The sequence below is a fragment of the Poecilia mexicana genome, unplaced genomic scaffold, assembly GCF_051168715.1.
Source record: "Poecilia mexicana isolate PSO_F unplaced genomic scaffold, ASM5116871v1 scaffold_6, whole genome shotgun sequence".
Taxonomy (NCBI): domain Eukaryota; kingdom Metazoa; phylum Chordata; class Actinopteri; order Cyprinodontiformes; family Poeciliidae; genus Poecilia; species Poecilia mexicana.
The window spans coordinates 4,649,984-4,663,962 of NW_028263375.1; the positions used below are offsets into that span (position 1 = coordinate 4,649,984).

General features: G+C 38.0%; 2 protein-coding genes across 3 annotated transcripts in view; both read right to left on the minus strand.

The window, feature by feature from the left end:
• The window catches only part of bicd1a (BICD cargo adaptor 1a), a 31,328-nt gene extending 25,304 nt beyond the window's left edge, over nt 1-6,024 (minus strand). For both annotated transcript variants that reach the window (XM_088006112.1, XM_088006111.1), the window contains exon 1: nt 5,757-6,024. In XM_088006112.1, the coding sequence (XP_087862238.1) occupies nt 5,757-5,972 (216 nt within the window). In that variant the 5' untranslated portion in view covers nt 5,973-6,024. The remainder of the gene's footprint in view (nt 1-5,756) is intronic.
• Nucleotides 6,025-10,964: 4,940 nt separating this feature from the next.
• On the minus strand, nt 10,965-13,439 carry LOC106907862 (uncharacterized). The gene is made up of 5 exons (XM_014973744.2): nt 13,090-13,439; nt 12,945-12,998; nt 12,711-12,859; nt 11,253-11,366; nt 10,965-11,174 (listed from the first exon to the last, which is right to left on the minus strand). Exons 1-5 carry the CDS (start codon nt 13,316-13,318, stop codon nt 11,034-11,036), a joined length of 687 nt encoding a protein of 228 aa, XP_014829230.1. The 5' UTR covers nt 13,319-13,439; the 3' UTR covers nt 10,965-11,033.
• Nucleotides 13,440-13,979: the final 540 nt, after the last annotated feature.

Sequence of the window (13,979 nt, forward strand, 5' to 3'; positions counted from 1 at the left end):
CATTTCACCATGGAGGCGACATACAACCTGTCTGCTGCTTTTGTTACTGAGTGACTTAATGTTAAAAAATGCAAGCAGACATGGATGAGAGGGCAACAGATTCTGCTCAATCCGGCTGTTCAGTGATAATCTGCAACAATTTACCTGCAGCAGCAGAGATTATATTAAACACTTTCATCTTATTCATCTGGAACCATTTCAATATCTAAAATAAAATAAAAAACAGCAGAATGTCTCCTTTTTAAATGTGATTCATTGATTAATCATCACAATAACTGATAGAACTATAACAGGTTCAATAAGTAACAGTTACTGGCTTAAATATGAACGGAAAACCACAAATGCAGCATTTCAATCATAAAAATCTATTGTTAATCTTTTTCTGTCAAATAAATAAAACTTTATATAACTTGGTACCATAATGGAGCCTTTCAGGCTCAAACTGATCATCACCAAAACAAATCATCACTGTAGAAACACAAACACTGTCACGACAGTAAAGATTTTCACACTGATTATAATCTATAATAAATCATTTTCCACACGCCATTTTAAAAAAATGAAAATATAAATCAGAAAAGATCATTTCATCCTTTGGCATCGTTTTATTAGCGCTGGTTCTCATTTTCAAACAAAAACAAAATTATTGGTCGAATCTAAGCTATTTCTAAATTTGAAATGAGTAAATCGACTGAATAAAATAATTATTCAGATCATAATATGGAAGGCAGTTTGACTATTAAATGGCAATTCATGGCCACTTAAACACACAGCCATGAGACTTCTGCTCTGCTGTGATGGCATCTCCTCCTCCAGCCTCTGATTTCCTCCCATCGGACTCTGATCTGCCCGGAAACAGCGCTAACAAGCAGGACCACAGGAGTGTGTCCGTCACTGCTCATGCAGCTATCCAGAGTCGAAGAGCGCACACACACACGGGAAAACGAGGGACGAGAGCGGGACTGGGCCGAAGGGCAGAAAGAAAACAAAGAGAAGAAAAAGTATCAGAACAAAGAGCGAGAGCAGCCTCGGTTTGCTGCTCTGCTTCTGCCCTCAGGCAGCAAAGAGATGCAGACATTTACTTCACAAGCAAAATAAAAAACTAAAATTGTGTTTTTTTGTTATATTTCCATTTTAAAAACAAGCAGGTGAAAATTAACACCAGTTCTACGAAGAATCCTCTCCACCAGCTGGGATCAGAGCAGCAAGAACTGCAAAAACAAAATATGCAAACAGCAGCAGCAATGCAAATGTGGAACACGGACGCATCTTTGTTCTTTAAGACCAAACCTGGAGGTTTTCTAAGGCTTATAGCAAATCCAAACTCATGCATCTGCATTCTGTTTCAGTTTAAGACTGACCATAAGCAGATTAAATAATTATCCCCAGTTATGTATCCACACATTATGACCCTAAAGCCTCTAATTTTTACTAGAAAGTACATCAAGTAACACGTTTGTTGTTGAATTTACAGAACAGGATAAAGCTCTTCACTGTTAAAGGGGACACATTAGGCAGGATTCACATTTTGCACAGTTCTGTATTTTCATTTGGGTTTCTGCTACAAACATCCATAATGCTTAAAAAAACACCCAGCTGTTTTTTGGAAAAAGATTAATCTTTTTGAGCAGTTTCAAAAGGTTCTGGAATGTAACAGGCCTGTTACCTAGCAACCCCGGCGAAATCCAGTCCATTACCTAGCAACCACAGTGGAGCTCCAGCATATTGGGTCAGCTGGTTTTACCTGTACAATGGCTGCAGAGAAAGACGAATGTTTAGTTGGTTTAACCACTAAGAAACCACTTCCTGCATTCTGATTGGTTGTACAGGAGGCTCCACTTCTGCTTTTCAAAGATGTACGGTTGTATAATTGCACATCTGTTTGCAGACATTTTCATGTGTGAGTGTAAACATTGAGTTGGGGGGCGTGGCCAGCAGCAGTCTGCACATGTGTGGTTAACAATAATTACCAACTTAGTAACTTTTTAATCATAAAAAATGGGTTTTGGCTAAATCTGAGCAGTCAGACTTCATAAAGATCGGCTACCAGCCAGAAAACTGCAATCTGTGCATCGCTATAGAAAAACCAGTAAGAATTATGAGAATTATGTTTAGTTTCAGCAAAATGTGGCCTGGTTACTTCTGTGAACAGTGGCCAGATAATGAAATTTAAAGTGATGTCAACAGGATTCTTATATAAAAATGAAGATGTCTCTTCCTCCAGAATGATGAGGCATTTCACTGCTTCAGGCCCAGAGGCGCCTTGGTTTTCCATCTGCAGCTAGCTTCCCCTGATAAGGCCGCTCTCCTGGGAGCGTGAAGAGAAGACATGATGTTATTGTGGTGGCAGGTTTGCACTCTGGCACTCACTCTGTGCTGGGGGTGCAGGAGGGGCAGCGTGTTTTACTGGGGGCCGAATGATGCAGGAGAATATTCCCTCAGTCAGAGCCGAGCGACGGCGCGCAGACGGACGAGCAGCTGGAGAAACACTGCTGCTGACGACGAAAACAAACCAGAACAAAGAGAACGGCTTTTTCAAAACACCCAACAGATCTGAGTGACGAAAGCCAAACATGTTGCTTATGTGACTAACTAATAATTAATCAGTCCTCATTTTTATAATTTTCATTTAGCAACATTGCTTTTCTTAACTTATTTCTCAGTTGAGGCTCTTAGAGTGATCATTTAAAGTAAAATATCCCAGTTTCATGCTAAATGTAACATAGCTGAAAATCAAGATTTAACCTTGATTATTACAGAAATCCACACGGCTAATTTATTTTGATGTTTTCAGATTTAAGTAAAAAACACAGAATAATCACTCACTCGATCAGGGGTCTTCAACCTGAGGCTCCGGAGCCACTAGCGGCTCATTGGCTCCTAATAACTTTGCCTAAAATCACATAATGATTTTAAATATAGATATAGCAACAAATGTAACCTTTAAAAGTTTCACTTCAGTTCAATTTCCACAACAAAAGCACCATTAATATTTATTATTATTTAGTTTAGTCAACAGTTGTAGTTTTAAAATATTGTGCATATAGGTTGCACATAAGTAACAAAATAATCTGTTTTTTAAAAAGTTAGTTTTAAAAACATTTGTTTTAAAAAGGTCAGGCTGATAAAATATGGCAGGAAGTGGGGGAGCATCATCACCTGGTACCGGTTGGTGTCACAGCAACTCACCAACACAAATATGTTCAATCGCCTGAAATTTCAGCGAGAAGTGATCATTTTATCAACTGTTACAGAAAGGAAATACAATTTATTTAAAATACTTTGGAAAACTTAACAACTTCTCCTTATTTATACTATTTACTATTGTAATCTTTTCCTCTTTTTCCTTATTATGTATATTTTTTTAAATTTAGTCAGTTTTTTATTCAATTATTTTGCAGTACATTTTTTGCAAAAAATAATAAAAACAATATGATTCATGTCTATTATTTTCCATATATTATCCTCCATTTGAATGAAGAATTTTTTTGTAATTTAAGAGGAAGGATCTGAATCAGTGAAATAATGGTCCACATTTCTGCTAAAGCACTAATAATAGCATGGCTAGCTTTTCATTCAGCGCATTGAAAACATTTAGCACACTTAGCTTCCTCTAAATTTATTTTTCTGGACACATTTTAAAGCACTAATTTACTTGGCTGTTTTGTAAAGTTAAATAATTTTTCACATCTGTGAAGAAGTTTTGGTTATCGATTCTTAAGAATTTTTAAAGTAGTTAGCCGTGTATATTCATGCTCTTATTTTGAAGAGAGTGAAGTCTGTTTACGCAGCAGTTCCATTTCCTCTCCTCACCTTCTGTCTCTCTTTCCCTGATAACTTTAATTAAAGCAAGAAATATACATTAATAAGACAGGAGAGAGCAAACATAAACATAAATACAATATCCAAAGGTATTATAGAATTGGTGAATCATAATGTCAGAACTAACTTGGTGCTCCAGGGCTGTGGTGTTTTCCTGTATTTTTCATAAAAAAACAGGAAAATTATTTGAGATTAAGGGAAAATCCAGAAGCTTTCTTTCAGCCAGCTGACGCCACACAGCAACAAGTGAGGGAGGGGGGAATGATATGATACTCTACAGAAAGCGATGGTCAATCAGCGTTTCACTAAATAAACTTTCTGTTGGTAACCAGGCCACACCGATCTCCAACACCCTTCAACTTTCTGTCAGCCAGTCAACAATAATCCAAAACTATCAGATATTAGCCAGAAGGTGAGTCAGGTTGTCTCCTCAGCTTAACTTTACAAGCATGAATGTACCTAGGATGACATCGGCATGATGTAACCTGCTAAGTGCTGCCTGAAATACTGCACAAGCTGAGCAAAAGATGCCATCATGATTTTTTAATGCAGAGAGGCAGCTGTGCAAGAATGTCACACAGAAAAAGCTCAGAGATACATATTTAATGTCTTCATCCTCCAGTGCTCAGCATGTAACCATAAAAAAGAACCGTCTGGGACAAATAAACATGTCTACTAATCACCTGCTCTCCGGCGTCTTAGTCCAAGTATACAAAGGTCAAAAAAGATTAGAAGCAACTAAAATTTGACTAAAAGAAGCACGAGGAAAACATACAAATCTAATTTTATTCTTAAATATTAGGGACAACAAAAGGTCCAAGAAGGTTCAAATCCTGGACGAGCCCCCAATTGTTACAATCTGGCTAAGTTTTAAGATTAAAACTATTTTTAGTTTTAATCTTACCTAAACTAAGGATAAGATTAAAATTCGTGACTTTATCATATGAAGCAGTCTCCGCCCAACGCTCCTAAGAACAGTTGTAAATGGCATAATGGACGAACACTGTTGAGACGGCATGTCAGAAAGAGCAGCAGCTTCTTAAAGAGACAGAGGCCCAATTTCAAGGCATTAAATTGCAAAGTGAAAATTATTTTAAGCTATGTTTCATATACAGCATTTTTATAACAAATTAGCTGATTGTGTTATAAGATGCCTGGAAAACCCATAATACTGCCCCTTTAAGACGCAGATGCTATAATGAGCTAAACGGGATGCGTTGAGGCTAACTAACACTGTACAGATGGTGGCAGCATCATGCTGTGGAGACATGGAAGCTGGTTAAACATGGTGGTCAGTAGATGTTCAGACCTGGAGGAGACAAACATGCAGAAGGTTTTTCTACAAAGTTCAGCTGCTTCGTCTCGTCTTAGTGGTTCTCCATAATCTTGAGCTCAATCCTGCTAGCATCAGCGTCTCATTGCTGTACAGATCCATGATGCAAATGGACCAAATGTATAATCAGTCCAACAGAACTTCTTCAGCCACTTTGGCTCCAGGATGACAGATTCTGAAATCTTGGACTTTACATGTTCTCATGTTTTGGTTTAAAACCTCATCCAGCAGTTTAGTAAGTGTGCCTGCGAAATCTGTGAAATTAATTTAAAAGTGTAGATATTAAGATGAGAGATCCCAGCAGAGGTTCCAGATTTCTACAGGATGTATTATTTATTTGGAGTTTGGGTTTGAACTAGGCCTGCAGGCTTCAGACTGTGCAGCTTATAAACTATCATCCTCCAACATTTTTATCTCTGTTCAGTTGGAAGGATTTCCAGTTTCCAGTCATAGATTAGATCAGATTAGATAACCGGCCCAATTATTTTTCCCTTCCCGGAGGGCAGACCCTCCCAGATGATTCGCTCACAAGTTTACCAGCAGCTGACCGCACTGCGCTCCCGTCCCCGCGGGTCCAAACGCTCCCGCTCCGGAGCCTTACCTCCTGTAGCTGCTCCAGCTCCTTCCGGAGGGTCTCCTGGTCGGTTTCCAGCTCTGCATATTTCTGCTTCAGCGCCTGGTTCTCCTCCAGGACGGCCAGCCCGCACTCCGCAGCCCGGATCTTCTCCCGGTTGGCCTCGGCCAGCTCCTGCGTGAGCCTCTCCACCTCGGCCCGGTACTGATCCACCGATTCCCCGCATCCTCCACCGGCGGCCATCGCCCTCTTTCCGCAGTGTGTTTTTCTGCCCCCCACCCCCCTGCAGGTCTGATCCAGCGCCGTGTCGGATGGAGGCAGAGCCAGAGAGGCGGGCGGAGGCTGGAGGATGCTGAGTGTCCGCCCTCCTCTTCCTCCTCCTCCTCTTCCTCTGAGAGGAAGCAGAGGACAGGAAATATCCGGGAAGGAAATCACAACATGTTAGCTGCTCTATATAGTATCAAAAATGAATAACTATGACTAACTAAAACAAGGTCAGTGTTGATGACACTCAACTAAACGGAAGGTGTCATTTTTGCTTATTCATGGGTTGAAGGGCGCCACCTTTTGGTTACTTTAAGACACAGCACAGTTTGTCTGGCAGCCCTAAAGTATTCACACCCCTTCTCCACAGTCACTCATATAAATGTGACAGTTGAAATGACAAAATATGATGAATCCCAGTTAATAACAGGTTATATTTCCTCAGTTTGGTTTATATTCAGCAGCTTTTCCGATGTTACATTAACTCATCATCTAAAAACTGCCTGTTGATTTTCTTCATTAGAAAATTATTTGATGATCAGAGAAAGAACATTTTTACTCCACTGTTATTTATATTTAAAATTAAAGCTGATCCCATTCATGTTCTTATTTATAAATTCATGCTATTTTTTGTTTAGTGTATTCTTTTTGTCTTATTCTTTATGTGTTGTATTTTTTTAATTAACACATTCCTCCTATTGTGGGATGAATAAGAAATTAGATTTTTGTCCCATAAACATATTTTGGGTTTGGTATATTTGAGGATTTTTTTTCTATTTTTCTGTGTTTTCTTCAGTTCAGATGAAAAGTTTCTGCTGCACAAATCGATGTTTCTCACTCTGGTGTCAAAGCACTTTACAGTAAATTATAAAAAAGAAAACAGGAGAAACAGTGGCACTGTAAAAATGGCAAAGTCAGGTAAAATATGAGAAACTATAAACTAATTTCTACAGCACATGTGTCAAACTCAAGGCCCGCGGGCCACATGTGGCCCGCCATGTCATTTTATGTGGCCCCCCCCAGCATTTTATAGGCCGATGATTGACTTAAAATAGGGTTTGAGCACGAATTGACTACAAACTACATCTCCCACAATGCATTTCGATTGTTACCAGCCAACATTACGGCTTCTCGCCACTAGAGAGCAGCAGAGTCACCTCAAGCTGCTTATTGATTTTCCCAGCGAATAAAACTGAGACATCGACAAGCTAACATCAAAACGTCCAAGAAAAGAAACATCGATTTACAGGTAAGACTGAATGAAGATGTGTGAGTTGGTGTCAGGGCGGCAGGTCGCGCTAGACTTTTTTTGTTATCCTTATCTTGACCGACAACATTAAATAAATCGGTCATGTACTATTTTATCCGTGAAATTACAATCATATTAACATCGGCTATTTAGCCGCATTTTATGCGGTTTAGTTAATATTCACCGTGAATCCAGATCCCATCACAAATTAAGCAGATAAATGCATCTACATTTTTCTCGTAGTGACAAAAACCACTGACTGAGGCCCCAATAACTTTTAATAAATTAAACTGAGCGACTTCACTTGAATTAGCATCACTTCACTCGCTGGGGTCTGAACAACTTCCTCCTGGTCCCTATCTGCCCTTTTACCAGGATTATTTATTTATTTTTATTTATTTATTTATTTATTTATTTAGCGTGGTTTCGCTTCTCCGAAACGGACAGATGTTACGTCTGCAGCTCCTCCAGAGCGCCGCTCTCCTGGGTAACGTGAACCCAGAAGTCTCCATTTGTTAAATCCGCTGGATGAGTTACTTCCAGCGGTTTCTAAACAGACAGAAACAGTTTTGAACTGTTGATTTTATTTTTGAACCATTTTTTATGGTTCAAAAATACATTTTTTTAATTGTAAAGTGTTGATTTTATTTTTGAAACATTTTTATTGTAAAATGTTGATTTTATTTTTGAACCATTCTTAATTGTAAAGTGTTGATTTTATTTTTGAACCCTTATTTATTTTGAAGTATTGATTTTATTTTTGAACCCTTTATTTTGAAGTGTTGATTTTATTTTTGAACCCTTATTTATTTTTGAGGTGTTGATTGTCTGAAAGACCTTAGACATGAATTTCCCCATGCGGGGTTTGAACCGACGACCTCAGCATTGCCAGCACGGTGCTCTAACCTGCTGAGCTAACTCACCTACCTTACAAACTGTTGAGTTTCCATGGATTTAAGAACTTACATGATGTTACCACTGAAGATTTGATAAAAGTGCTTATATTCTAATGTTTTTCAAAACAACATACATCATATTTTATTTTCCAGAGATTTTGTATTTTGAAGTGTTGATATTATTTTTGAACCATTTTTAATTTTCAAGTGTTGATTGTATTTCAGATATATTTTTTATTTTAATGTGTTAATTTTATTTTTGAACCATTTTTTATTTGTAAGTATTGATTTTATTTTTTAGCCATTTAGCCAAGTCTCTGTCTCTGCTAATGACATTTTCAATAAATTTTTTTGATCCCAGGCTTAGTTTATGGACTGAAATGTGAAATTAGGCACAATTATAAGTCTGACAGTTTGTTCACCAAGTTACTGTGCTCTCTGAGAGGATCTGTAAGTATTTGATATTGTTTCATGCCCATCGTTGATGTTAGTCTCTAACAAAATGTGGATCATCTACCAGGAACACTGCAAAGAGCCTGAGGTTCTGTAGTGTAGTGGTTATCACGTTTGCTTTACATGCAAAAGGTCTCTGGTTCGAAACAGACAGAAACAGATTTTGCATGTTCTGTTCATCACAGGTGTTTACTAAAGGTCAACAAGGCTCTGTGGTGTCATGGTCTGTACTCTGAATCCAGGCATCTGAGTGCAAACCTCAGTTTAAATTTTCATGCGTTGCATCTCACATCATCAACTTTGGAACCTCAAACTGAAACAAAGCAGTGAAGTTCAGTTCCTGTAGTGTAGTGGTTATCACGTTTGCTTTACATGCAAAAGGTCTCTGGTTCAAAACAGACAGAAACAGATTTTGCATGTTCTGTTCATCACAGGTGTTTACTAAAGGTCAACAAGGGTTGTGTGGTGTCATGGTCTGTACTCTGAATCCAGGCATCTGAGTGCAAACCTCAGTTTAAATTTTCATGCGTTGCATCTCACATCATCAACTTTGGAACCTCAAACTGAAACAAAGCAGAGAAGTTCAGTTCCTGTAGTGTAGTGGTTATCACATTGGCTTTACACGCAACAGGTCTCTGGTTCGAAACCAGACAGAAATGGTTTTTGTAGGTTATGCATCTCTTGGGGTGCAGTGAGACAACAAGAGTCTTCCTCTTTGGTGATGGTTCATTTGCCAATCGACTTCAATGTCGGCTTCTTTGAAATCGAAGCTACTTTACTTCAATTACCGATTGGCAGTTCTATGGCGTAATGCACATGTGTCAAACTCAAGGCCCGCCGGCCACATGTGGCCCCCCAGCATTTTATAGGCTGATGATTGACTTAAAATAGATTTTGAGCATGAATTGACTACAAACTACATTTCAACCAAAGGTTTGTATTCAGAAAGAATGTTTTTAATTAATTGGTTTCAGTTGCCTCTGAGACTAAATCTTTGCGTAAAGTCTATAATGTCTGCCCATGTGACTTGTTTTTATTATTTGCTTGCTCACCTTTAATCACTGATTTAAATATTGTAATTTTTAAACTGAGCAGTAATTTTACATCCATGGAAACTCAAATGTAATATTTAAAACTTCAATACATAGAATCAGTTATTTAACAATATGAGGTGGTGTTTAATTTATTTTTAACATTGTATTTTTATACATTTATACTAGGGCTGCCCAAGCCTAGTTTTCCAGAGCTACCATCTGCAACTTTAGATGTGTTCCTTCTCTAACACACCTGGACCATTGACTCATTATAAGCCTCTACAGAACTGAAAGAGGGAAGTCAACCTTTTGTCTGGGGTGTTTTAGCAGGGATGCACTCCTGATTGTCAATGTGGCCCGTTGAGGGGGGCCAATATGATGAAGTGGCCCTCGGTGAAATTCAGTTTGACACCCCTGTTCTACAGCTACATGTTTTATTTTTGCTTTAAAAAATCAGAGCATTTGATGTCTGACAATTATGACTAATTAATTATAAAGCCCTCATTGTAATAATTTGCAGTTATACAACAGTGGTCAAGGTTTTTTGTGCTGCTCCCTGCCAACTATTTCTGTCCTCCTTAACTCTGTGAAGCAGTAATAAATTTCTCACTCAGGCAGTAAACAGAAGATACGGCCGGGGTGAAAAGTTGAGCCGTTCTCATAAACCTGTAATCAGTTCTGGTTCCGTCAAATCAGTTGTTGAATTGATCTGCAAGGTGGTGTTTTGCTATCTTTCTGAGGACTTGTAATTATTTACATAAAGCTGAAATAAGAACTGTTGAGATCGTTGCACAAGCGGAAACTTTTTTTAAACCTGACTTTCTAAAACAAAGTAGCATTTGTAGAGAATACGGTTTAAAGAAGCAGAAGTTTTCCAGCATTAACATGTGAGCTCCTAGTTGTAAAAATATTCCACTAGGTGATTTTTTTTGCCTTTGGACTGATTTGACAAGCCCTCCAAATAACTGAGCTGATCTGCGAATAACCTCGTCTTACAAGTCCAAATTAAGATAAGGAGAGGTTGTCAGAAAGTCAAGCAGATGAACTTTTCATGACTTGGGCCTATCTTATCTTTCACAAGGAAGTGTGGCGTCATGAAAAAGGCTAAATGCTGTCGTCCATAACAAGACAGCGGTTTCTGGTCAGAGATGTAGAGTACAGCTGCTTTCAAAACTTAATCTGTACACAGATTTATCTGCAAAATTTAAGGAAAATGCAAAAATCATTTCAGAAATTCAGTTTATTGGAAAATGCAAAACGTTTTTAGTTGCATGCGCAGCACACAATGTTAAGAGAATTAAAGTAAAATTTCAGAGCCTGGTTCAAAACTCCACATTTTTGTTTTTTTTTTACATTTTATATAAAAAAGATTTTTAAAACTGTGAACATTGTGAGATAATGAGAGGGGCTATCGTTCTGTCCCGTACAGGTCGGAGCAGAGAGTCCTGTAGCTGTGTGTGCTGCCTTGTGTTGGAGTGGCTCTGAAAAACAGCCTGGACGGTTCAGGTGTCCAGCAGGTCAGCCAGCGCATCGGGTCAAGAGGCGGCTCCTGGAAATGAAATTAAATATTTCCCAGTGATTTTACAACCTGAAAACAACCTGCAACCTGGATAACGAGTCGCAGTACCTCATAATAAATCAGAGGATGAGTAGCTGAACATATCCGCTGCCTGGTCATCACCTCGATTTCCTTCAGTGTTTCTGACTTTCTCCACTTTGCTCTGCGGTTCTGGAACCAGATCTGAAGCACAATAAAATTCTGTTTTATTGGGACATGAAATCTGCAAAACGATGTAACAAAGGTGTAGTTAAAGCCATTACAAGGAAAAGAGCTTAAGAGACGCGCTGAATTGCCTCCGTCAAGGTCAACAAGCCGTTTACGACCAGTTTCAGTGAAATTAGCAGCGATAAAAAAAACAAAAAAAAAAAACAAACAGTGCATTTAAGTTTAAAAAATTCCATTTTGTTTTTATGCCACGTTACCAAAACATAACTTATTCAACAATTATTACAATTTTACTTCAGTTAAGCAATCTGTTTGTAATATTACTTGGTTTTACAAGCATTTTGGATGAAGGTGCTTGATTAGCAGTGTTGGGCATATTTCTGCTAGTGCGCTAATAGCAGAGCTAATTTTAGCTTAGCGCTTTAACACTTTTGGTAACTATGAAAACATTTAACATACTTAGTTTTTCTGAAATTAAATTTTCTGGATAAATCCTAAAGCACTAATTTACTGTTTCATAAACTTTCAGTTGAATAAATCTTGACATCTGTGAAAACGTTTTGGTTATCGATTGTTAAGAATTTTAAAAATAATTAGCCATTTACATTCATGCTCTTATTTTGAAGAGGGTGAAGTCTATATACACAGCAGCTTCCTTTCTCTCTTTTTTAACCCTGTTAACTTTATTTCAAACAAGAAACCTGCAGGAACAAAATAAAATACAGACAATAGAGAACAATTAGCAAGGATAAATACAAAAGGGCATTATGGGATATGTTACGCATGTCTAAGTTAATCTGGTGCTCAAAGGTTGTAGTTTGTAACTTAAATTAGTTCTTTAGCATTAGTTTGTGTCAGATATCATGTTTATGTAGCGCTTTAGCATTAGCAGAACTGTTTATGTTTAGCGCAGCTAACCTCTCAGTTAGCAGTGCCCACCTCTGCTGATTAGTTTTCTTTACATACTTTTCTGAATAAATTACTATTTACAATAACATTTATGAGTTTTTATTTCTGCTAATTATTTTTGCTTACATCCAATGCAAACACTTAAGATTAGAATATTACTCTTAACTTGATTATTTAATTTATTTCTTATTTCTAAATGATATTGGCTGCATTTTATCAGGAAATAAAGGTTTATTATTATTTAATCAGACCAATAAAAATATTTTTTTTATTGAGAAATATGAGATTAATTAAAAGGTTGTTATTTCCTACAGGTTAATCTGCTGAATGAGCCTCATTGAAAAGGACAATATAATTTATCATATAAATATGACTGTTTACATATAGATATCATTATTTGGAATCGTTTGCATCCTTCTGGCCATGAACCCACAGAAGCAGGTGTTGTACCTGTATTCGTCCCTCCGTCAGCTGCAGGCGGCCGGCCAGCTCGTCCCTGGTGTTGACGTCTGGATAGTGAGTCTGCTGGAAAACCGCCTCCAGCTCCTGAACCTGGAACGGCGTGAACGTCACCCTGGTTTGCCTTTTCCTCTTCTGACCTGCAGGTGAACAATTTCTTAATATCTCTTTGCTTGTTAAAGAAAAATTTACAAAGGTGTCTCTGTTAAGTTAATAAATACTCACTTTTGGTTTCTGTGGCAGATGTTGGAGATTCTTCATGATTTTTCTGTGAGGAATCTATGAACAGTGAGAAGCTTTAATGGGAAAACTTATTTTCTGGCTACATTTTAAATCAAACTGTTAATTAATGGGATATTTAAAACCTTACCTGTGTAAGAGAGCTGGTTATGTACCTCAGTGTTATCTTTAATAACAGACCAGTTTCGATAAACTCTTTCCTCTTTTCTGATCGGTCTTCTTAGTATTTCTTCAATTGAATGGGAAATGTGTTTGTGCTGCTGTGATTCCTTCTTTTCATCCGCACGGGATTGTTTTTCTCTCTCTCCTTTTGTCCACATATCCAACAGTTTATCTCCCACCACCAGCAGGCTTGTCATTATAGGTAAAAACTGATCAGAAATCCTCTCAGTGTCTCCAGTATCAGAAGCTGTGAAGGTAAACAGATTCTGCAGTGTTCACTCCGTCAGAGGAAGACAATGTGGTTTCCTCCCTCCACTGGCAGTCTATGTTTGACCTGCATCACATGGTCAGCATGGAGGTGGAGCATCAGAGCACAACAGAATATTTCCAGGAAACCCTTAAAAATCAGCAACTCGTATAGATTTGATGTCAAATCAGAGGAATCAGAACTTCTTACTCTGCAGAACAAACTGCAGAAAAATCATGTACAAGCTATGCATCTGGTCTGAAACCTGGATAATATTCAACTATTAAACACGTTTGGTTCTCTTTCTTATCACCTGGTTTACTGCACAGGTAATGTTTATCACTTTGGCCTTGTTGCACCTTCTGTTCTCTTCTTCCATTCAGAAACTCAGGAGAATCTCATCACGTTAAAAAAGACCATTGATTGAGGAATTTGTCTCCCTCTGGTGGCCTGCGCCGGCAGCTCAACCTTTCCATACAGTCAGTCTATCCAAGAACCAGCAAGACTTTTCCAAAACGGATTTTCTGTTCCAAAGCATCATTCTAAATGTGTGTTTTACTTCAGATTAGTTACCATAATTACACAGATAATACACAGCTCTACATAACATC

What these genes read in the sequence shown, in the direction of transcription:
- LOC106907862 (XM_014973744.2), bottom strand. Translation starts at nt 13,318, where the DNA reads ATGACAAGCCTGCTGGTGGTGGGAGATAAACTGTTGGATATGTGGACA. An exon ending in TAACCAGCTCTCTTACACAG is followed by an intron (nt 12,999 to 13,089) that starts GTAAGGTTTTAA and finishes CACTGTTCATAG; the next exon opens with ATTCCTCACAGAAAAATCAT. An exon ending in TGACGGAGGGACGAATACAG is followed by an intron (nt 11,367 to 12,710) that starts GTACAACACCTG and finishes ATTGTGCTTCAG; the next exon opens with ATCTGGTTCCAGAACCGCAG.